The sequence below is a fragment of the Ambystoma mexicanum genome, chromosome 6q, assembly GCF_040938575.1.
Source record: "Ambystoma mexicanum isolate Mex_15411 chromosome 6q, UKY_AmexF1_1, whole genome shotgun sequence".
Lineage (NCBI taxonomy): Eukaryota > Metazoa > Chordata > Amphibia > Caudata > Ambystomatidae > Ambystoma > Ambystoma mexicanum.
Window position 1 is genome coordinate 219250672 of NC_090937.1, and position 25719 is coordinate 219276390.

The following is a 25719-nucleotide window of genomic DNA, read 5'->3' on the forward strand; positions in this document are numbered from 1 at the left end:
TACATTAAAATGTGATCATTGACCAGAGTAGAGCATATATAAGCTCCAACAGGGATAACAAAAATATGTATGATTAAGATTAAAAAACGAACTCCAATACCATAAAGACATTCACAATAATGCATTAATACAGATTAAACACAAGCATTGTTGTGATTGTTAACCGTGATAAAACATACATAAAATCAAGCCAAAAAGGAACCCATTGAAGTTTGGGTTAGAGTCAAAGCAAACTCCAGTTCCACATTATTTGCAGTGATACATTGGTGCGGGTTAGCCAACATGAAGGTGAATACACTAGATGATTAACAATGCATACTAATGGTCTAAAGCAGAGCCTTAACCCTTCTCCTCCATGCCTGGAGCCCAAAGTTTCCTAGGCAGTGAGTTGACAATGGGCCCTTGGCTGCCAGGCACAGGTGGAATGCATCTCTGACGCTCAAAACTCTATACTGCTTGAACAAGGGTCTCAAATACTTCTTTCTTATGTCGGCATACCTCAAGCACAGACTGGAGGAAAAAGTCACACTTTCTATTTTGTTTGCACAATGCAGACAGTTTTGTGAGTTACTCTCTTTCCATTTAATTCTCAGACTCGCAAGAGGGAGGATCCCTATACACAATTTTGTGTACAATGCCCTCATTTGCTTGGGCTGCATAACATCCAAATATGGCTCAAACCCCTGTGATTCCTTTGGCAGCCAATAGCTAGTTAAAATGCTGTACTGTGCCATTTTAGCTGCTATTTCTCTTTCCCATCTTGCAGCATATGCTGCTTTTATTTTGGTTTTGTAGCCCACTGGAATTGATCGAACCGACAGCTATAGAACCCGGTTATTGCCAGTTTGCCTTTGGAAGCTGCAAACCAGGGTAAACTGTGGGCCCCCTGTTGGGTCAAAAGATCCTTAAGTGACTCCCAGTAATTTCCCAGATCTGGGTTAGCCCGAACTGGAGCCCAGAAGTGTAACACTTTGTGTCGCATATGAAACCAATACTGTGGCAATTATTTTTCCATAAGAGTTGAGAGATTTGGGGAATTAAATGGAAGCCCCAGCGTAGTTTTCTTCTCAGCAATCTGGAGTTTTCCAGTATTGTTAATTCCCCACAGTTATGCCCCAATCAAATCAGCTTGCCTATCTTGGCCTTTGAATGTTTCCAGGGTCATTCACTGCCCCGAACCCCACCCGTGTTCTGTAGCAAATCTGGATATTGTGCCACTATATCTAATTAATCAGTGTTAATGCTACTTGCTCTGTTGATACCCCTACCCCCTAAGAACAATCATATTTTACTCTTACACCCAAATAGTCGTATTCTTTGACCTGGGCCTCGTGAATACTAGAGATTTAGTTTTTTATGCATTAATGGCTAAAGCATTTTCATCACAAAATCTTTTGAAAATATTCAACTGCGTGCATAGACCCATGGGTGTTAAAGGGAACAGAACGGGGTCATCAGCAAATAACAAAACTGGCACTTTCGCAGGAACCAAAGTGGGAGCATCAGTTGGCCTGCACAACAATTTGCCAATTACCCGCATTAATGAAGAGGCAGAACAAACTGGGGGCTAAAACACAACCCTGTCTGACTCCTATTACAATGTTCACCCTGGTTGCTGTGCGACCATCCAAGGTGTGCCTGATCACAGCACCATTCCCTCTGTACAGAATTTGTATAGGTTTCAAAAGTTTGGTTGGTATAGCTGGGTCACTTAGTACCCTCCATAAACGCTGTCATTAAGTTAACAAAGGTTGCAAAGACCTTCTCATCCCTTAAGTTCACATACTTCTCTTTGATCAGATATAATCTCAGGCATGTGGTTGATTGCCCCCACGTCCAGCATCCATGCATCCAAGGGCACAAGACCGCCCTTGCCAACATGTTGGAACCTGCATCCAGAAGAGATATGGGTCTATAGTTGGCAGGTGAAGCTCTATCCCCCTTCTTGAATATTGGGACCAACACTGCCTGGATCCGAGAAGATGGCACCTTATTTTCTGTCAATACCGCATTGACCAACTTGATAAAATATGATGACCATATCCCTACCTAATTTCTATACAAATCTACAGGGACCATGTCTGGTCCTGGGGCCTTGCTGGGTTTTTGGAACCAGATGGCAGTTTCCACCTCTTCCAGGGTGAGAGTCAGATGGTTCTATTCCCTGAGGGAGTCATTCTGCAGTGTGTTCAACTCCCTTACGAAGGGTGGTCTTGTTTCCTGGTACAGGGTCTCAAAATATGATATCCGGGATTGCATCCTGGATATAATTTTGCTCCTTGTGAGTCCCTGCTCTCAAGGTTTCCCAAAAACACTTTGAATCACGCTGTTTAGATGCTATAAGCTTGAGCTTCATTAAAGTTTGGTACCATTTTCTGGCATCTTGCAAAGGAACTGACCCCTCTTCTTATATTGCCTTAGCTTGTTTAATTAGTGTGATTTTACCCTGGTGGCATTCCCCATCATACCACAGGGTTTTGTGAGTCGCCTGCGCTTTGACCAGGGACCAATGCTTACTTAAAAAGTCATCATGAGAGACACAATAACCGTATGATATTTATGTTTTTTCAGAAAGAAAAACTAACTTTGGTAACATTTTGGCATACATTTTGGGGAGCCTCGTCCCCAAGTCCAGCGCCTTCCATTTAATTATGTGCCTCACTCCACCCCATGCAATCATTTAATGGCTGTCATCCCCTTTCTGTACCCTTATCCTGCTTTGACCCAAATGTCCTCTGCCTGATCCCCCAGCACTGCGGCAGACATATTCTTCATGTTGCCCACAGCCAGAGTAATGTCTGCTGTTTGCTTCTCGAAGGTGTAAATCATCTTGCCAGCGCTCACAGTGATGGATAGTGATACTTTTATTAAATAATTTCTGTGCATGTGAGGTCAGGGTACATATTGTGTCCTCCCGGGATCCTTGCGTAATAACAGAAACTGTGCCCCCATCGGCTGTATCACCTTCTGTTTCCCTCCTTGCTTTCCCTTTACTACCACCATGCACCCATGGCACAGTCTCAACCTGACCCCCCACAAACTCTCCACCCGCTGCAATATTATGGGTGGGGTCTCCTGGTCTCCCAGCTCATCCACTGTGTCCCACTCTTCCTGATCTGCATCTGTGCCCATGTCAGCGTTGTACAGAACCGACCCATAATCCAAACTTCAGGCCTGCAGCCTTCGCCAATGCTGCTCTTTCAAACACTGCCCCTTGCCCTCTTTCTCCACATGCACGTCCTTGATCGCTGTACTGTCAATTCTGAACAAGATGTCCCAAGCTCTCCACTCATCTGTCCCAATGCGTGACTCTGACCATCTCCTCTATCCAACTTCATTCTTGCTAACTCTTCTGTTTCTTTTCATGTCTCCTCTAACTCCAGGCAGCAGGACATAGATAGGATTTGTGTACCCTGATGCTGTGTGTGTGGGGTAACACCCTACTAGGAAAGGCTGCGCTGATTGGGCTGTGTTTGGTGGGGCTGGGCAACCCTGCGTGCTTGGGGGAGTGGGTGTGATTAGGACGAAGACACATAGTTCTCGTGGTAAGCTCATAGTCGTTACAGGGCCACGGGGGTCGGGGGGCATCTTTTAAGTTCTCCACTGTATTCCATAATACCAACTCCTCCTTTCTGTTCCTTAATATCTTCCCCTGTCTTTTCCGCTAAAAACGTATCGATGTGATCCAAATCCTCTCTGTTGTTTTTTCTGGCCACGCTCTGTTGATCCCCCACTCTGTCTGAGTCACCCGCTCTTGATGGTATTTAATGATTTTCTCCCTATAAAACAGCAAGGCCGTACACTCTAATAGGGTTTACAGCTGCATGTAAACTACCCCTAGGCAATTATAATATATCTAGTTCATCAAGGCTCTGGTCCAGTGGTGCCTTAACGCCCCCTTATCCACACCTTTCACATTCTCAATTTCTCCCCCTTTATCACGCCCCACTTATACCTCACACCACTACACCCCATACACACTCACTCAAATTATAGGCACCTTTACCTCACTTCACCTCAGTATGTGTATATATGTCGGTTCAAAACTCCACAGTAAAAACACCAATACAACACAATAAAAATGACTATTCGTCCTCATGCCCATTTATATCAGACAGAGTGGTCCCAGGCCCTCTCTAGACATGGGGCCTCTACCCTTGTTCTTCTTTTCCTTTTTAATCACACAGAACTGTCTTCTCCCCCCAATCGGAGAGGATCCCGCTACTCCTTTTATCCTCTTTACTCCATACATACACTCTCATTGGCTACCACCTATATACATACTATCAGTCACCTATAGTCACTCAGTAAATTGGCCACATCATAGTCTACACACAACCTCTAACATGTTGCCTCCTACTCCATCATCTTGGGTTCCTGCTACTCGATTGGCTTTATCACATGGTGTGCAAATGATCATTAACATAAGCTCAGTGGATACCTTCAAGTTCAAATTTGCCCTTTTAATATGAATAGTGCCCTTCTCTTGATACCAGACATGCAGGCACCCCACCATGCCTCCCCATCATGGGACTGAATTTGTTGGCATCATCTCTTGCTCCTTCACTCCTTGCCCCCCCCCCCTATCAGATGCCCCTCTCCAGAACATCTCCTGAGCCTCTCAAGGACCACAATAATTAGCCCAATTCTGACTGATTTAGGTATTCTGTTTTATGGGCATTTGGCAATTTAAATGGGATGGCCATTTTTCTGAGAGGTGCTAGTGCTCTAAATCAATGATGGGACTTTTGGCAGCTCTTGAACTCTACCCCGGCTCCTATGAGTTTGTCCTTTTGGACGGGCGCAGCCCCGCCGATGCTCGGCAATTCGCTTACCTTTCTGGTTTGGTAGGCCTAGAGCTCGATACAATGATATGTTGTCTGATCTGCCTGAAGGCCACTATGTTCAGTTTCACTGCTGGGACTTGGGATGGGAAGGTGATTGTAACTCTTTGTCACACAGTGCGGCCATATTTCCAATGGGGATTGCATACTGCTAGATCTCACTTCCAAATGGCAGTGCTTAAGTAATTCTCTCACAAGGGATCCGTTTCTACAATATCACTGCTGTACACCATACTTGGATTCCTATGCTACAATGTCACACGCACCCTATATCTGGGCCTACATATCCATAGCTATTACAAAAACATCTATATCTAGTATTCCCACTTTGCAACTTTCACCCTTACTGCAGAGTTTCACGTGTATCAATATATATTTTCTGCAGGCTGAATCGTTTGGGATGGGCTAGGAGCTGGATGCGCATCCCAACATTTATTAGGATCCAGTTGTTATCCAGTGATTAGCCGAACAGTCTGCTAACAAATTCCCAGCAGTAGGCAATTTCCTCAAAAAGTAAAGAGATGTTGTGTATATTTTGCCCACTTTTTCAAGCCAATACTTAAGGCCCTTGAAATGGTGTTCACGTTACAAGTGGAAACTAGAGGTGGAGTAGGGCTCTTAAGGCTTAGGCTGGCTGGAGAGGCCATCAAAGCCCTTACAATTATGTGTAGTGAAGAGCCATGTTGCAGTTGAACTGGATGTTCCAGCCCCTTTGAGTAGCAATTACCGTGAAGATGGATGGGGATGCAGACTTTATTCATACATTAACAATAGAGCTGACTCAGGTAGTTGGAAAAGGAAGACTGTTTTAATATCAATTATCTAAAACAGGGAGCATAACGAGCATAACGAACATCAACAAACTCACTTGATCCTCTTACTCAAACATTCTTAGTAAAAACTGAGAGCTTGTATATAAAATTTGTCATAAATGGCGTCTAACCTATGTGTTACCAACGTCATCCTACGTGGCAAACTACAAAAACCTATACGCATGGGTGATTGGTTCTGAGTAAACATCTAAGTATACGATCCATACTAGTCTAAAAAAGTGTGACTATGTGATTGGTTATTTAACATCAGGTGGGACAACTAAGCCCTCCCCTAAAAATGACCACTATGAGCGTCACTAAATACACATTGGTGTACACAACTATAGGACCCCTAAATACGCAGTCCTCTACAATTGGTGGCAATCTAACCTCCAGCAGTACTGTTCCATCTATGTCTAGCAGCCTGCAGGCTGGCCATCCAGGTGGTGGTGAGCTTGCCTTAACCATTGTTTCCCAGCAATTAGCATATCAATCCATCATCACCTCAGTGGTCATGTGTCAGTTAGGCTTTGAACCTCGGCCTTGAGAGTGTTCTTAGCTCTGAGTAATTTAGGGAGTGAAAAGCACGGTCTGCCTTTGTGTGTATGTGTGGCCATCTCGTTCATCCAACTTATTGCTTCCATGTGACTGGAGACCATGGAATGAAGCCTTTTCGTGCATTTAATACTATTTTTTAATAAACTTCTGATATCTTCCTTGTTATGTTCATGCCTTCTTGAACAGGAGTTTGTTCTTTCACACGATTTGTATCCAATGTGAGTTCACTGCACTTTTATAAAACCTTGGCTTCTTTGGCTCACCTAGCCCTGTCTTCTGAGATTCACTATGTAATTCAATTTGCTTTTTAACTGCAACACACGAGAAATGAGGCCTTCTTGCTACGGTCCAGCACTGCTATAATAAGTAATGGAAACATCCATCCTTTACTTGTCCATAGGTATATATGTATATGTTGGCACTTGCCACAACCTATTCACTATAAGCTTGAGGCTAGCTTTCAAGATTACTTTGCTGCTTGCGTTTTTTTTGGCATCTGTACACGTGTAAACTAACTCAATGTCTTCATCTGTTTTATGTGGCATAAGCTTCTTCACCTTGATCCCAAGATGTCACGTATCCTTGATATTTTCTTGATGCCTTATAGAATATCTGCATTATCTGGTCTCTGCATCTCTTCTAGATACGTCATCTCAGCTCTGTGTGACGTATACTGTTGATGGTTGGTGACGTTACCATTCGTCTTTTCCATTTATTGGCTCTGCTTCTTCTGGGATTTCATTCAAATGACCATCATATTTCCTTGTATGCAGGTATGGTTTTTTCAAAGGGAACCTTGCCTCCAGGAGTCTCTTTGCTGTCGGTATTTTCACTGGTACTGCACAGAGTGCATACTCTGCCCTTTGTCGGTTCAACTGTTCTGTGTATGTCACATACTCTTGTTTCGAGCATACAGGTAAAAGGGGCGGAATGGTTGAGGTGTGGGTACTTGGCTCCTCCTCTACACAGTGGTAGTCTGTTTCTTTTAAGACATTCATGTACATTTTTGTGTTGTGCTATTCCACAGGCCTGTGCAATACAGTCCTCTAGAAAGTAGACCGGGCTTTGCAAGGGAATCAGATGTGGCATAGAATAATTACTGTTCGAACCAGGGAAAATATATCCTGCCTCCAGGATAAAAAGACAATCGTGTTCATTATTTGGGTGAAGATGGTAGCAAAAAGGGATATGTCTAATTTATTAGCCATGTTGGTAGGAGAACTGTGGCTAAGAAAGACCTTTTAAATTGACTGCCAATCATAGAGAAATTGTGCATGTTTTATAATTTTTAGGGGAATATTAGTTATCAGAAAAGATGAAGGTGGGCACGACTATAAACCTACATCTGTTATATCAATAGGTAAATCTATTACAAACAGTAAATCAGAGTGTCTGGAGCAGACAGGTAAAGAATTCATAGCACAAGGACAGAAACTATACATACATATACCCCTGGTCCAACCTAATGCTCACAATTAGTATGTACTTAAAAATTCATAATATTTGATGTATATTAATACATTCCTTAATATCTCAACTATATTCTCTACAATGAATAAACTCAGTCCATATTTATTTCATCTTCTTAGAATGCAGTATGCAGAACAGATACCAATGCATTTCAGAGCAGTCTCCATCTGCAGGGCTACAAACTGCAATCAAAGCATACCCTCAAGTAGAACTGAGCATTCTCTTGCCACCCACTGGTTGTTGTAGAAAGGCACTGTGACATTAAAACCTTCCAAACTCTGTCAGGAGTCTATACATTAAATATTATGAATGTTTAAGTACATACTAACTATGAGCATCTAGTTCAAGCTTGCTTTTATGTCAACAGTGTTTTTTACTGCTTAGGCTTTACCCTTAAATAAGTTATTTTCATCTGAGAACAATGTCCATACCTCCACCATTTTCCGGTGATCATAGAGAGAAAAGGCACATGCCAACTTCTCTAAAGTCTCTGGACTCAATCCAAGGAAAACAGCTTGAGAACACTCTGGAACACAGTACATGTTTGGGAATTACTAAGAAAATAATCATGGCCAGGAAAAAGAGATGTAAACCCGTTGGACTCACCTGGTTTAAACTCAGTCACTCCGTCTCCAACACTTTCAACAATCCCGGCTCCTTCATGGCCAAGAATAACAGGAAATATGTCTTGTTTGGGAATACCATCCAGAGCATGGACATCTGTGCGGCAAATGCTTGTGGCTACAACCTGTGTGAGAAACACAAATACAAAAAAGTATTGTGTGGTTGATTAACTGCTATACAAAAGGGATTATAATCTATATAGTCTGTGAATGTTCAAATTCTAATACCTTGGGATCTATGTAAAATGATCCCTACATTAACAGGGTTTATGGGGGAAGTTTGGGGGGGTATGGTAGGTATAGTGATGTGCAAATACAACATTTCGGTATGTATTTGTCAGATGAACATTTATGTTTGTGGGGCTGAATAAAAGTATGTCTCTCATAGTTTGTTTTTTACTGAACAGGAGAGCCTTATCAGTTAAGAATACGGTTTAGTGTGTCTATCTTGCGACTGGTCAGTGCAGGAGTCTTGACGTTCAAGGTTAGTGAGAGGAACACATCATGGTGGCTAGCATATTTTATGCACACTCTCTCTGGATTGCACTGCAGATTACTGGTGCAGACCTTGTGTGCAGGATTGAGAGTCGGTGCACCAGAATTGCAGAGTTTCTACACATGTCAGACACATCAGGAGGAAAGGTCCAAGCAACTCTAGCGTCTGACTAGCACCTCAACTGCAATACTACGGAAACAAGAGTCTTACATTGCCACAGTTACAGAATCAATATAAACTGCCATATATTACTGCAAGTGTTTTCTAAACAGGGTATGCTTAAAAATGAGAAGATCAAAAATGCTTTCTGGAATGAATTCCTTTTGTCAAGAAACATTTGCCTTTTTTTACTTTAATCTCTTCCAAATACCAATTCTAAATTTGGACCATCTTCAAACTGTACCCTAGTCCGAACTCTGAATTTAACATACAAGTTGGTAGTTTCTGACTTTTTGGAAGGAAGGGGGGCAGGGATAATAATATGACGAAGGCTAAGAACGTGTTTTTGTTATTTGATATACAATCACTGATATTTATTGGTCTTCCAAGTGTGTGCAAGGAGCCCACTATCCATATTTGAAGTAACCTGGCCAAACCATATTAAAAAATCTTGCATTCTAACCCGTACAATTTTCACCTTTTATATACCAAACAACACGTTCAGGATTGCTATGAATAACCTGCAAGTAAATCTGCTCTTGTGCTCTAGGCCTTTCTTTTACCCTATGATTCTTCTGTAGCCAGTTCAGAACAGCTTGTCTGGGGTGCCTTTTTGTCAATGGGGCATGGTATAATAGATGTTCTCTGTGCCCACATACAGCAGGACAAGGTTTTCCCTTTTGAGACTTACACTTATTGATCTCTAGGCATTGGCACAACAGGATGGCGTACGCCACAAGGATCATATCAATATTCCTGTCATCGAGTGTCACTTTGGATAACAACCTTTTTCTTTCATTCCATTTCATTCTTACTCTCGATGTGATCATCCACAATATTTAATCATACTTCCTGGATCTGGGTTGTTTGACCGTGGTAGAATTGTTATCAGCGGAATTGACCGTAGTCAATTTTGCCGCAAATACAATTTACCGTGGCCAAACTCACCAAATCTGTGTACCCCCATCCTTCCCACTTACCGTTTCTTGTCCACTGCTTCTCCTGACCCTGCAGCACCAGTTCCGTCCCTCCAACGCAGGTGTCAGATCTGATGCTGCAGGGTCCCCTTTTCCTTTTCTCTTTTTTTTAATGCCCCGCCTCCAATCTTCAGGAAGTGGGGGACACCCCTGCAACCCCCGAAAGCCAAAAATACTGAACATGGGTAGCAGGAGACACCCCTGCAACCCGAATTCCCCATGATCGGTATTTTTTACCCAACTTGATCAAATCAAATCGATTGAATTGTACTGGCCGAATTCGGTCAAATGTACCATTTGATCGATTTGATTCAATCAAATTGGGTAATACCTACTTCCTACCCATGTGTGCAAGGTGCAAGACAATGATGATGATCAATCTTCCTGTGCTTTCCATTGTGAATCAGGTAGCTAGTCCATGTATTGTTGTGTACATTTGTCATGAGTTTCATTCTGCTACTATGGGTTTGACAGAGACATTTCAGTGCATGAGATCCAAAAGGGAGAGCCTCAGACCTCATAGACAACAGCACTTTATGTGTAATAAACCGCTGATGTGGGGGAGCATGCTAGGGCTAAAGAATATAGCTTAATCATAGCCCAATTAGTACTGGTGCGCTAATGGTGATGCCTGCTATGGCCATCTGTGTGGGATGTGTGCATGCAGGTTAAAGTGGTATGAGATCCTAAGGGGGAGCAGTTTGTTTGAGAAGAAGGAAGTTGGCCTTACAAGAAATATCTACCAGGTGTCCTCCTTGCACTCCTAGCTCTGCCCTCCTGCAGAGAGGTCCCTTTTCACTTTTTCACTTTGTCACTTTCTATCTCTCTCTCTCTGTGTCTCTCTCTCTCTCTCTCTCTCTCTCTCTCTCTCTCTCTCTCTCATACATTGTACCCATGTGCACCAACACCAAGGTTCTGGCAATTGGCAGATGGGAGAGGGTGGCAGTATGGAGACTCAGCCACTACCATTAACTACATGACATGCTAGAAGAACATTTGGTTCAAACAAAGGGCAGCTTTCAGTTTGTAGTCCACAGACACCCAATTCACCTTTCTTAGCGAGTGGGTTGCAGGCTGAGGCTTGCCTCAAAACTCAATCTAAATTTCTCATGTGCTGTGCATTGCTGAAGTGGTCATCAAATTTGAGCTTTGCACAAGATGCTATAAGGCGTACATAGGTAAACAAAACATCTGGCTAATTTCATGAATCCCTCAAAAGAACCTGCTACTCTTTGCACCATTGCAGACTCACTGTATTTAAATAAATACATGTTTTTTTCACAACTACATACTTGGAAGTCACAGTACTCGTGTGACAAACATCCACCAATCCTCATTTAGAGATTTTTCTGTTAGTATCGCTTTCAGATCTGACCGGTACTGTCAGCCTCTTCGTAGTCTGGATATTGGCAATTTTGCTTTTTTTTTTTAAATGCCCACTGAACACAAGTAGGACATCAGCCAGAAAGTCCCAGTGCTTCTGGGTTTGTTTTGTGACAAGGAAAACAATACAAGGTTTGCTGTCGCCGAACTTTGTTTAAAGTACTAGGTAGATATCAGGAGTAAGCAGAGTACCCATGAATGAGGAGGAGCACTCTGCCATTCATACTTCAAGGAGCAACAGCAAACCAATTTGCTTATTTCAACTACTTTAATTCTCATGTGCATACATAAAGCACGTGTGAGGAAAAGCAGATTGAATACAAGTTCCGAAAATCACAGCTTCCTTCAGTTGCAGTGCTCCACCACACCACACTAGACTGGACCTGTGGACAAAGCACCCGAACTTGAGAAGTGGGAGGATTTCCGCATTGCCTCCAATAGATTCCACACACCACAAACTCTTTTTTCCAGGTTCTTCTTCACTGCTAATTACCACTCCATTGGTCACAATAAAGGAGACTGTTTTGAAAATTGGCCTGCAATTATTTTCTCCAATGTTTCCCATTGTCTTTAATGGCTTACTTGAGGCCCTGTGCTGCACGGACTATCCACTCTCGCACTCCTAAGAAGTATTGCAGCACTTCTGGTTTTGAGACACCTGAGCCAACAGATACAGAAATAGTCTTTGATGCAAGTCCAGGGATAGCTTGTCTTTTGATGATCCTTGCTACTCTCTATGATGTGTGTCAAATTTTACGACATAATTGCAACCAATAGAAAAGAAATTCTGCCGCTTTGACAAGTTCAAATAGATGACCTTCAATCTCATAGAATCGAGTCTTTATCAGGGATCTGCAATGACAGTGAGCTTCTTTATATTATGTATTCATTATCTTGCCACATGTTTGTGGAAGGCCAAAGTGTCAAAAATAGAAAGCATCCCCGTCAGTTCTCTTCCACAGATAATGTGATCATTCTTCCTACAGTTGTAACCCCCCTCACCGCCATTCAAGTTTCTTCTCCTTGAATTCAAATCTATCCATAGCCTAGCTGATAGCTTCTCTCTCTACTCCGCGACTTCTCAAAGTGTCCACTTGCAATCATAAGAAGTTGGTTCTTGTCTCAACTCCGAGATCATGGTCCCTTGGCCAGCATAATTGAAGATTGCCTGATATTCTGTTATTAACAACACTCCCTCATAAAAACAAAAGTGGATCATTTGGATTATCCTGGCATCATGACTGATGGTGAGGCTGATTGGAGGCACCAAACGGAAATAAATAGGGATGCACTGCTGCAATTATTTGCTGTGATCCTTTAATGTAACCTGTACTTGGTGGGAAATCAGCGACTGCTCCAGTGGAGGCCCACCAAGCTACATTTTTAGCATTCGTCAGCGATGGAGTAGAGTTATAGGCATACATCAATTGTCAACTTCTATGCACAGCCTAGTTCCATCTTTGAATGTGTATTATGGGGATCTGAGGATTAGATCTTGTGTGGAAATTGTCCTGGTTAAGTTGGATTGAAACCCATTTGAGTATCCAACACCTGGGCATCATCAGCTACCTGTGATGAATCCAGGGAACTTACACCTTCCTCTTAAGTAGGACTGCGGAGGGGACCCTGCTACGCAGCACCCTCTCCTGGGGCCAGGACAGGCAGGATCCCACTGCTGGTAACCCCCCTGATCTCTGGGAAAAAGTTATGATATGATAAGTCATTTATAACATGTCTGTACACAAGTGTTTCTAGGCACTGTTGATAGGCGCATATGCCAAGTTGATACTCCCAACTCACCCACTGTTCATTAAAACCCAGTGTTTCTTGGTTACATGGGGACAGCACATATCAACAATAACCACATGCCCTTTATGGGAGATGGCTGGAAAAATGGTTTGTACACATCACCACTGCTGGAATATCACACCTACCAATGAAATCTCCATCCTTCTTCCAGCCCAAAGTTAAAACACCGGAAGTCAGGTGAAAAGAGAAAGCTGCAGACAGAGAACGGTGGTTGACAAACTGCAAAGCTGCACAGGATTGGAAATGAAATGCAGAGCAAGCCATGATGGGTGGAAGGAGGAGGCAGCGGAGGGGATGCTGGAGCTTTGACAAAGGCAGAGTCCCCACACATGGAGGGACCACTGAGTCAGGAAGCACCATTACCACAGGTAAAAGATACCGAATCCTATTGATCTCACACTGAGGCTCCCCAAACGAAGAAACCATTCTGGTCGCAGAGAGAAAAAGTCCTAAGAGAGTCTGAGTTATGGACCCACCCGGGTCCAAGAAGCCCACAGCCCATTAGGGGCTACGAGAGAGACAACCCCATAAGATGGTGCCGTACAGGCCTGAGAAGCCTGCAAAGGGCCATGATAGATATAACCTGATGAGAGGGTGCTGCATGGCCTGAGAAGCCCACATCCCATGAAGGGCAACCAGAGAGATAAGCCCACGAAGGGTCTCACACATACCTGAGGTAAACAAAGCCAAGAAGGCAACAGGGGGAGTGCACACAAGACTGAGACAGAAATGACCTCGCCAGAAGCACAGGAAGGTTCCAGAAGGCTTTAGAACAGACAATTTTGGAACTGCCAGTACAGGCCAAGTTGGGTCAAATCAACTTATCCCTGGAGGAGGGATAAGCCTCAAAGACTAGACAAGATTATTGTTCGGACTCAATAAGAAGTTTTGAAAGATATTTTTCTTTGGAGAAGCTGTTTTTTTCATTTTGGGAACTGCTGGAGACTCTCTAACCACTCTAACCCCCCTTCCTCTATGGGTGAAGTAACCTTAGTCTGAGCACCAGTTTATCACCCATTATTCGTTCTTTCCATAGATTAAGGTTAGTGATAGGTTAGAATAAGTTATGGACTGAGAACTGAGTTTTGTCTTCAAACACACTGACGAGCACCAGTGTGTTCTTTTAAAGATTAGAGATATCATTTAAGAGGTAGGAACTAGAGGAGGTTTGTTTCTTTCTTTTGTGTTAGCAAATAAATATTTGTTTAATTATTACCCTGTGTCTGTCTGCTATCTCTGACCTACAACATACCTCACCACGATCCGTCACTACATGGTACCATGCTGTCTATTACAAACTACATTTTGACAGAACTCCCCTTTCCCCTGGCCTCCAATGCAAATCCCACTCTCCAATTACCCAGTTCCTTTCCTCCAAACATTCTCCCTCCTTCACCTAATAATCACATTCTTGTGTTCCTCCATAAAAACACATTCAACTAAATCAAGCTAAGTGCGGGCAAAGTGTTTGGTGTGCGGTGCCACTGCCAGGGCTGTGGCGGTGAGGCCTTCAGCTGGCATGATGTGATGTCGAAGATGAGCAGACGCTTAGTATTCTACTATCACTACTTTGGTGACTGAACAATGAGATGTAAGGAATGTTTTGATTTGAACTGTGTCACCCACTGCTCTTCTTACCACAAATGATCCTGCAAGTGTTGCTCTTTTGGAAAGCCTACACATGCGCACAGACTAGGCAAATCTGCATGTTCTAACCGCATAACCTGCAAGCTCCCCTAGTACCACCCGGCCCTGTGGGGGTCTGCACACCTGCACACCTGCACAATGGCTTTTTGAGGGCATAACCACTCTCCTCTTGTAGTATATGGGCTGATTCGTGGCTTTTCAGCCCTTTCCTCACCTCTCAGTCAGGAAGGTGTGATAGCAGGCCCCTGCCCTTGTATCCCATAGGGAGCCTTTCTCAAGGTCCTCCTTACTCCTCACACTGCACGGCACGTGCGTGGCACGCAGGATTTCACCCGTGGATTTAAGGAAATAGTGCTGCTGTTCCTGGCATTTATTTAAGAGCCTTTACAGGAGCCTGGCATGAGCCTTAACACATTTCTAATATCGCCTGTTTTTCCAGCCGCCAGGTTGTGGGTTTGGTGTCACTAACCTCACTTCATGAGGTAAGTACGCCCTCATTAAAAAGCTGAACCCCTCCAAAGAAATCTTCTAGGTTTTAACTCCAACCAACAGGTAGATTTTAATAGAAGTTCCGTTCTGAAGATTTGTGACTTTTTTGTTGCATTGAAGGTCAGCACTAACGCATCCTTTCACTGCAGAAAACATATTCCTGCATGGAGATACTGCAAGGGGTTAAAAAGATGGCATCTATAATGCCCACGTTCTACCCTCCTTTCCAATGTAATCCAGTATTAAACATTGTACAATAGTGGTGTGACCACGACGAGGGCGATAATAGGAAAATACAAATCATAATGTATGTGGCGGCACTAATATGTACTGCAGGCAGTATGTTCACGTCAGCCAGGAACATTACTTTAAATCTGGCAGATTTCAAGAAAAACTGCAAGAGTTAATGGTAATTGCTGCACTCAGGAATGTTTTGAAAAAGTCAGCTCATGAGGGTTTTAGAGTATATATGCCATTACCCAATAGCGAACAATACCTCTAGCAGGCCAACAAGGCGAGGCAGCCGGGCTGGTTCTGAGTGCTGCCCTTTTGCAAAATGCACCTTCTGCTTGTGTGCCTGCATTGGGGCTCACATCTGTTAACTAGAAACCAGAGCCTTTTGCACATATGTAAAGATGAGTTTTGTTTTCTCAAATTGTACCACACTTCTTACGTGAAGAGTTTGAAAAAAAAAGTGCTGGCAAACAAACATATAATCCCAAATGCTTAAAATCAAAATGTAAGCTGTTCTACACTACCAAAAGTACACGGCTATATGCATACTTGCTTTTAAGTTTGAAAGAGTAGGTTTTCACGTTAGGACAGTTATTCAATTTTTGATCTATGTTGCGAAGAACAGTTTACATTTTGGAGAAACAATAAGTGGGGCACTGGCATAGTGGTTCAAACCCGACTTGTATGGCTGCAGTAGTGCTACCTTGTCAAAGTCGACTATATGAAAATCCGGATTACAAATGGCAGTTTTACAATGCATGTAAAAAACAACTACAAACTTGTATGAAAATCAGTAAGCTCCTGCTACTTTCTTGTGGATGGAATTCACTTCCTATTCAGAAGAAAATGCAACTTGTTCGGGGTGGTTAAACCTTTGCATATGTCCTCTCCCTGCTCCCGGTCTGACTTTGTGGCTGAGCAGTGATTGGCGGCTCTGCCAGCTACTGGTCTTGGTCTAGTCTCTTTTCCAGTGTTGCAGGTGCTGCTCCAGGTGCCATTCTCTGCTGATTCAGTGGCCTCTCTCTCTCTCTCTCCCACATTTTTATTGGCCAGTTCCTGGAGCCCTTCCTTTGCTTTTGTTCATCTGGGTATGACAAGAGCTGTGCGCTCTGGCCACTGGCATTTTTCATCGCTAGATAAAGTGTGCAAGCGAGGGAAGCTAGATTACACACACAAACGTGCATTGAATCGTAATGGCCTAGTGCTCTTTCGTACAATTCCAACAAAGACTGCATGCAGGCCGGCAGCCTAGATGTTCCCACACACATATCGGGTTCCTGCTATTGGCCGCCCATCAGCGATCTGTCAGGTGAGCCTTGCTAGGATCTCTTTTTTTCATGAAGTGAAGCAGCATCAAGCGTTTAAGTGCGTGGGCACTGCACAGGTTTGAATGTAATTGCAATATGTGTCTGGTGGTCACTCACGCAATACCAACTTGAGAGTTGAGGCCCTCTTCAGCAAGGAGGATTGAAAGAAAGCTACAAATCACTGAAAAATGAAAATGATTCATCAAAGAAGGAATAGAAAGAAAGAGGAAGAGGGCGATATTGGCTTAAGGAGGTTTTGGAGGGAGGTCATGGAGCCAGGAGCCAGGAGGTAGAAAAAAGAAGCAAGACATGAAATATGTAAAAGTGTGAAGGAAAGGAGAGGGAGGAATGGAGGGAGAAAAAAGGGGGAGCGAGTGAAAGCGAGTTATGAAGAAATGAAGGGAGAAATGTTCAAGGGATAGACAGAAGTCCACTGTAAATGACTGGCCGAGGATGTTATGCAAATAACATCAGGCAACACAACTTCCTTCCGTTAAAAGTTCTGAACACTGCAATGCATATGAGGCTGCATGCATGCATGTTTATGTATTTATTCAGCCCCATTAAGCCCACTACATTTTATACGGACATTCTCTGAATCATGTGACTTGCGTAACAGGTGGCCAGTCACCAAAGCTTCATTCAGGGTTCTCGAACTCCAGGTCACAAGGGCTAATCAGCATATCCCTTATTAATTTTCATGAGGAAAGATTTGCAAACATTTAGAATCATAGTATGCAAATGTATCTCATGCATATTAATGAGGGGTATCCCGAAAAATTGCATGGATCCGGCCCTCAAGGCCTGGAGTTGGACAACCCTGCTTTAGATCTACCACCATTAAAATGTTCAAGCATGCTTAGGGTCTGTATTTAATTGCTTGCTGCATCTTTTTTTCCTGTGCATAGAGGATTTGCAATCTGTGTTCCATTGAGACTCGTAATTCACAATGTGGCTTGTCCCCTGCAGACTTCAAGTGTAACTCCCTTGCTTTCAACTTAGTTTTGTGTGTGTATGAGGAGAAACAATCGTAGATACATATAAGCATACACAACTCTTTTTGTGACAGACTGTTCCAGTAGTACCCACGTGGGAGGTTTTTGATTAAATATGATGCAAATTGTGCATTTTAAAGAATATTTATTCAACAACACTAGTCAAAACTACTAGCTGCATGGTGAAGTAACTCATCAAACTGGCTCACATGGGCCAAAATAGGACGTTGGTAGGCAAGGGTCAAATGTTGTAATGACAAACAGCACTGCACTGGATATCCCACTAATGCTCCACTGCATCAGGTACCTCTCTAGCACAGGACTGAACCACTCATCACAGTCCTCTCTTCAAGGCACTGCATGAGAGAGCATATGGGTTTTATCATTGTTTGTGCACAGCCTAGAAGTGTGGTGCAGAGTATGTGTGAACTGCGACGTCACATAGACAATGTTTTATAGGGGGTTGTTCCAGTGAACCTTCATTCATTTTCTTTTTAATTTCTTTGCAGGATTTCGTGCAACCCTGATTGTCTCCTGCCCTGTGCTTCTCGTTCGTCGTTGATAACCGCAGCCCGAGGTCTGAGGTAACTGCTGGTGGCGCTATTCTCTCATTACCTGCCTGTGTCACAATAGCTCAAGCACAGATTGCTGTGTACACCGATGAGAACCTCTGACCGTAAGCCTATCCTTTTTTCAAACTAAACTTGCTCGCTAATCACATTACGCTCCCGATTGATGTAATTTATATTGAACAGCAAAAATAGTGTTCAAAAACAAAGTTTTGAGCTTTGTCCAGCTCTTGGCTTGCACTCAGCTTTCCCTTACTCAAATTCAGAACAGTATGCACAGAGCCCAGACAGGATAGCTCTCCCGAGTGACCGACCAATAACAGACTTGATTGTAATACTTGTTTTGTTATAAGTAACCAAAACATGGAAGCTTTTTGATTACACAAATGTCCTTTTACATTGGTAGTTTTCATCATGGATAAAAAAGGCGATGATGACAGGAAAAGAAAATAAGTTAAAGGAGGAGCTGAGAAAAAACGTGAAAGAAGAAATTAGAAAAAGAGGCAGGCCAATATCAAAAAGTAAATTACCTAATTATGTCAACAAAACGTGTCCGTCCTCTGAAAGATCCTACACCAGAAAGCAGCTGTTCTGTAGGATTTAACACTGAAACTGAAGTTGGAGGTACAGGACAGGGTGTTGAAAGAACTCCTATAGATGCTTCAACTTTTGAAGGTGTCCTAGAAGTACAAGCTGAGGAAGTAGAGTGTGATACATTTGATGTACTTGCTGAAGCTGTGCCAGCTCAAAATCCTGAGGAAAAACAGTGGTTTGTCAGGCCAGAAACCCTACTTGCCTTTTTAAAATTCTATGCATGTCAACCAGAAGACCTTCCAATTCATTTCAATTAAAAAAAAAAGTATATCAACATAAAGATGGGGAACAGCGGCAGTGGTCTTATTCATGCAAGGCTAGAGCTTTTATCTGCCTGGTGTGGCTTGGGTTTAGCAGAAACACAGACAGAAGTGCTTTCATTGAAGGATGCATTGACGAAAAGCATATGTACCAAAGAATTGATGAGCATGAACAAAGCAACGTACACAACAATAAATCAACCTCTATCTTTAGGAGATCAAAGAATGCTGATATTTTTAGCTGTCTCTATTCAACAACAATAAACTGCAAAAGCAGAGGAAGTGAAAAGGAAATGGGCCATTCTGGAGCGTGTGGTTGAAACAATTAAACTGATTGGCAAAAGAGGTCTGAGCTATCGGACTACAATTGAAGCAGCCCATACCTTAGAAGTTGAAAGTTTCGATCATGGCAATTTTCAGGAAATTCTTCTTCTGAACAAATTTGATCCTGTACTAAAATGTCACCTTGAATAAGTTGGAAATCTAATTAAAAAACGACTCTATAATGGTTAGTAAAGGGCGTGGCAGCTTAGTTACACTGATTTCAAAAACTACTGTTAACAACATTGATATTATTTCATCATCATTGAAAAAAGGAATTGCTAAATAAATCAGAGAAGCTAGAATGTTCTAAATACAGCTGGATACAACTCAGGACATAAATGCTTTAGATCAATGCTGTATTGTAATTAGATACATTACGGATGATGTTCACGAGAGACTTATATCTCTAGTAAACCGTGCATCAACCACTGGGAAAGCTATGTGTGATCTGGTCTGTGATGTACTGCAGTCAGTGGATATTGATGTATCAAACTGTGTTGGTAATTCAACAGATGGAGCCTCTAACATGCAAGGGAAGTATAATGGCTTTACAAAATGGCTGAGCAGCAAAGCCCCAGGCCGGCTTCATGTTTGGTGCTATGCACATGTACTTAATCTCGTAATGGTGGATGTCACAAAAGGGGCTAACCTGCAATTTCACTGTTTGGCCTATTAAATTTATGTGGTGTTTTTATTTGTGAATCACACCTTTGTATGAAGGTGTGGCATGACAAATGCAAACAGGATACATTTCGTTCAATATCTGTAATTGGGGAAATAAGATGATGGTCAAAAGATGTAGCACTTACTAAAATGTTTGGTTCATATAATGACCCAAGTCACACAATGTTTGCTGATGTTGTGGAAACGATGCCAGAGTTAGCCACAGTGGATCGCTTCAATGATGATACACGGTACAAGGCTGAAGCATATGCAAAGTCACTAATTTCATTCCGTACTGCTCAGATTTATCTATTTATTTTTAAAAATAGTGCTCCTTTATCTCTGTACTTACAAACACAAGGTGTAGATGTGCTACATGTATATCAAATGGTAAATTAAACCATAGAAAGATTAGAGGCACAGGGTCGTAATTTTAGTGCTATAATGGATACAACAAGGAAGTTCATAATTTGGGCAAATGACAAGCTGGAGGAAAGGGAATGTGAAGTTGTAGTCAAAGAAGACTTCCCAGTACCTTGAGTACATCGAAAGAAGGTGAGGCCTGTGAAACTGCAGCTGATGAACATATTGTGTTACCCAGTGATCAGTTCAGAGTTGAAGTGTAGAATATTGCAATGGACAAGATCATTACAAGTCTGCAGAGCCGGTTCACTACCCATGGTCAGCTCTTTGCAGATTTAGCATGTTTGGACCCCAGAAACTTTCAGGAGATCCTGCAGAACCTTCCAAGTAGTGCCCTGGCTCGACTAAGCAGCTTACTGACCCACTTTGATTCAGAAGCATCCACTGAAACATTACAGACTGAACGGCTTGTTTTTGCATCAAAGTGGACCAGACTCCAAATGTCTCTTGATAAAGAATATGAAATGTATTTTCATCTCATTTTTCAAACTGAAGAAGATGACGGTCCTGAGGACCGGGACAAAAGTACAACATGCAAGGTGTGCAAGAATTGTAAAGCTTGTTGCTATAATATGCTACAAACCTTCAAAATGTACAGTCAAACCTATTGATCACTTTGTAATGCCTACAATCTTACACTGACATTATGCTGCTCTTAGGTGGCATGTGAAAGGTCATTTATTTAAACTCAAGTACATCTTGAATAGACTTCGCAGTTCCCTTACTCAACCTCATTTGGAATCCTTTATACTTATGTCAGTTGAAAAAGATGTTTTGATGATGCTTAACAATGATGAAATCATTGAACATTTATTTATTTAATTTTGGCTTCTAAACAGTTCTATAGCTGTGCAGGTTTTATATTTTTTAATACTGTATGCATGACATGCTGAATGCAATATCCTACTATACCTCAGTTGGAAGCCTTTATGCACATTCCTTAAGCAAAATGATGCTTGATGTTTTGCCCTGCATAAATCAGCTTGTTAGAAGGTATGTTAATTATTTAATATTTATTATTTAATATGACCTGCTTGTAATGCCGCGCTGTTTACGGCCATTTTGGGCTGCATGGAAGAGCTGTCGCATCATTGCGACAGCCATTCTTCCTTCCAAGATGGCCGGAACCAACTCTTACTGAGTGGCGGCTGCGGTCTAGTTGCCCCTGCCTTCCCCAGTTGTCACCAAAAATGCACCGAACGGCTTTGCAGTCTCGTGTCTCAACCCTCGGTTGCCTAGCCATTCCGGTTGTGCCTCTGTGCTCAGTGCACCTTGCCCTTGCTCCCTCGTTCCTTCTTGGAAGCGTATACCCTTCCTTGCATTCCTAGTCCTCTGCCTCTTCTCCTGGCTGCGCCCCGCTTTTCCTTTTGGTGCTCCCCTGCTCCTCTCTCCTACATTGCCCTTACCTTCCACGTAGAATGTTGCTTTCCTGCTGCCTGCTATCCCTGAGCAGCTCTTATCTTCATGCTCGGTACAGCTTCCATGTTTTCTACTGCCTCCAAGCTGCTCTTGCCTTCTACGTTGTGAGCTGTGTGATACAATATCACCTGCATTCTCCGTGTCAGCTGCTCTCCACGACATCTCTGCAGGTTTTTCCGCTTCTGTTTTTTTTTTCCTGTTTCTTGGCGGTCTCCCCGGTTTCAGCCTGCTTGGTTTTTTAGAACTAACAGGGTGGCGTCAGAGGAGGCTCGCCCCTTTCTGCATGAGACCTGCACTGCTAATAAAAAGACCAAGTCGCCATCCAAGAAGAAGTCATCCAAGTCTACTGAGGGGAGCCCTGGTTCTTCGCTTGCAAATCCTGTCAGTTTGAGACGCCACCAGACTTCTGAATCTGAGGACATGGATCCTTCACTCCAGGGCTTGTTGCAGGGAATGCAAGAATTGTCTACCGAGGTTCAAAACATCAAAGCTGAAGATTCAGCCTTGAGACAACTGGTTCTGCCCAGGGAAGCTGTATTCCAAGAGAATGCCTCACTAGGTGGAGTGGTGGAAAAGTATGATGGAGCACCAAAAACCCTACATTCTTTCTTAGATTCCAGCTTGGTGCATTTCACCTTCAAGCCCTACTACTATCCCACCAACAGGGCCAAGGCGGGGTTTGTAGTGTCTCACCTTGTGGGCAACGCCATTGCTTCGGCCACCTTCATGTTTGCTTCAGGGGACCTCTTATTGGATACTTACGATGGCTTCATCACATCCTTTAAAGCTATGTTCGATCGACATGACCTGATGTTTTTCACCCAGGAGAAATTGCTCGAGTTCCAGCAGGGCAACCAGGATATGCTTACCAATGTTAACAAGTTCAAGCAGCTCACCAAAGAAGCAGATTGGTCAGCCGAGGCATGTTTACCCTTTTTTGAAGGGGGTTAAACGATGAAGTCAAGGATGAAATGGCACGTGTTGCCCTCCCTAGTTCCTTTCAAGTATTGTTGGACTTGTCCTTGCAAATAGACTACCGTCTCCAGGAGATAAAGGCGGAAAAGAAGAAGAGTTGCCTTCCTGCTCAGAGACCCCTGCCTCTTTACCCACGTCCCAGGGAAGCGCCACAGTCTTCCCAAGGGGATTTCAAACCCATGGGTGCCTTGCGAGGAACTCTCACACCGGAGGAAATAAGTCAACAGATCGACAATGGCCTGTGCCTCTACTGCCCTTCTGCAAAACACCTGGTACGAAATTGCCCCATCGTTCCACCAAGGCGTTCGGGAAACACCAGCTTCTGATCCTGAATGGAGCCATGCTTTGCAAGGTTGATACCTGCTCCTTTTTTTCTGCTCCGTTGGGTCTGCCTCTTTGTTCTTCTTTGGTGATCCTTCAAGTTACTTTGTCGTCTTCCTCGGGAGAGTTCCACCCAGCCCTGGCCTTGGTAGATTGTGTAGCAATGGGAATCTTCCTAGATGACGATTGGGCCCGACAACATCAGATCCCTAGAAAAACCAAAGAACAGATACAAGGAGTGGAAGGTATTGATGGGTGAGCATTGTCCTCCGGACCCATCACTCATCAGACCACCGGGCTGTCATTGTTTAAAAATAATCATCAGGAATTCCTCCATTTCGACATTATCAAGGCGCCCCATTACCCTGTGTTTCTGGGGATGCCATGGCTCCACCGCCACAACACTTACATTAATTGGGCTGCCGGATCCTGTTTCCTAGGTTCAGAGTATTGTCGCTCGCACTGTTTGTCTGGTGAACCCGAGCTCGAGTAGTCTACCACATCGGCCCAACCCAGGGATCAGCACTTCTCTGTGTCCAATATTAATTAAATAGCCAGGGCCTATCAACAGTTTGCTGATGTCTTTTCCAGTGCCATTGTTCAGTCTCTACCACTGCATCGACCTGAGGACTGCTCCATTGAGACTGCAGAAAATGCTATAACCCATTTGGGAGGATGTTTGTATTGTCCAATCCAGAAAAGAAGGCTCTCAGTACATATTTGGCTATGAACCTGGAGAATGGTACATCCGCCCGTAGAAAGTCCCCAGCCGGGGCTGCCTTGTTTTTTGTACCCAAAAAAGATTCTCCAGAACTATGCCCATGCCTGGACTACGGACGACTCAATAAAGTGCCCCAGAAGGACCAGTATTCTTTGCCCCTTATAGCCGACATTTTGGAGGCTCTCCAAGGAGCGGTTCTCTTTCCCAAGTTTGACATTAGGGATGCTACCACCTTATTTGCATCCGGGCAGGTGACGAATGGAAAACTGCCTTCCGAACACTCTTTGGTCATTTTCAGTAAAGGTCATGTCTTTTGGTTTGACTAATGCTCCCGCCGTCTTCCAGTGATTCATGAATCGGGTGTTCTCGGATATGCTATCTCTCTTCGTAATAGTCAACTTGGACATTCTGTTTTTTCCAAGGATCCTGCCTTGCATCAAGACCATGTTACACAAGTCCTACAACGACTTCGTGAAAACAGCTTGCTAGCCAAATCATAAAAGTGTCAGTTCCATGTCACCATTGTGAAATACCTTGGGTTCGTACTCAGTCCTCTGGGTATCGCCATGGATCCCTCTAAAATCACTGCAATTACGTCCTGGCCAGCTCTCTCTATGGTGAAACAGGTGCAGTTCCTCCTTGGATTGGCAAATTTTTATAGGAAGTTCATTCCTAATTTTTCTTCCATCGTTCAGCCTATTACCTCCCTACTCAGAAAGAATACGCCTTTCATCTGATCCTAGTCCCCAGACTCAGCCTTCATGCTACTGAAAAGGAAATTCACGAAAGGACCGATACTTTATCAGCCTGATGTGTCCAAATCCTTCCTGGTTGAAACAGATGCCTCAGAGTATGGCAATCAGAGCAATCTTGAAACAAGTGCAGGAAGACACCTTCGAGCATCCCATAGCCTATCTTTCCAGAACACTCACAACCAGTGAACTACATTACTCAGTGTTGGAGAAAGAATTATTAGCTATCCGTCAGGCTTTCACAGAATGGTGTTATCTTCTCCTGGGCACTGTATATCCTGTACAGGCATGGACAGATCATCGGAACCTTTAGGTCCTGCAGTCCCTGGAATACCAGAACAGCAGACGGGCATGGTGGGCATATTTCTTTGCCCAGTATCATTTCAGATTTCCTATTTAACTGGACCTTCCAACGTTCTCGCCAATGCGCTTTCTAGGTTTCAGGACTACACTGCAGATGGACCTGTTATGTTACCCAAGATGTTCCCTGAATCAGTGTTTATTGCTCACGCTGCCAACCTTCTGGAGAAAGTACCACTAGAGACACAAGCATGTGACCTTTGGAAGAACCTTCCCAGTTCTAACCCGTGGGGATTAGTAGCCAGACACGGCAAGCTCTTTAAGGACACCACCTTGTTTATACCGACTCGGAGATTAAAATAAAGGGTACTACAGCCCTGTCACGATTCTACCTTCTGGGGGCAACGAGGAGTTAGGGTAACCCTGCAGATCCTCAAAAGACATTTCTGATGGCCTAAGATGTACGAAGATGTCCAAGCATACATACAAGCATGTTCCATATGTGCTCAGAATAAATATGTCAATAAGCAGCCGTCTGGCCTACTGTACCAGCCAGCCCTCCCTTCTCGTCCTTGGCAAGTCATCGCCACAGACT

General features: G+C 43.4%; 1 protein-coding gene across 2 annotated transcripts in view; it reads right to left on the reverse strand.

Annotated features, from left to right (window-relative positions):
* Positions 1-25719, reverse strand: part of LOC138515904 (alcohol dehydrogenase 1-like) — a 474385-nt gene that overhangs the window by 243534 nt on the left and 205132 nt on the right. For both annotated transcript variants that reach the window (XM_069630666.1, XM_069630665.1), the window contains exon 3: positions 8291-8432. In XM_069630666.1, coding sequence (XP_069486767.1) covers positions 8291-8432 — 142 coding nt within the window. The remainder of the gene's footprint in view (positions 1-8290; positions 8433-25719) is intronic.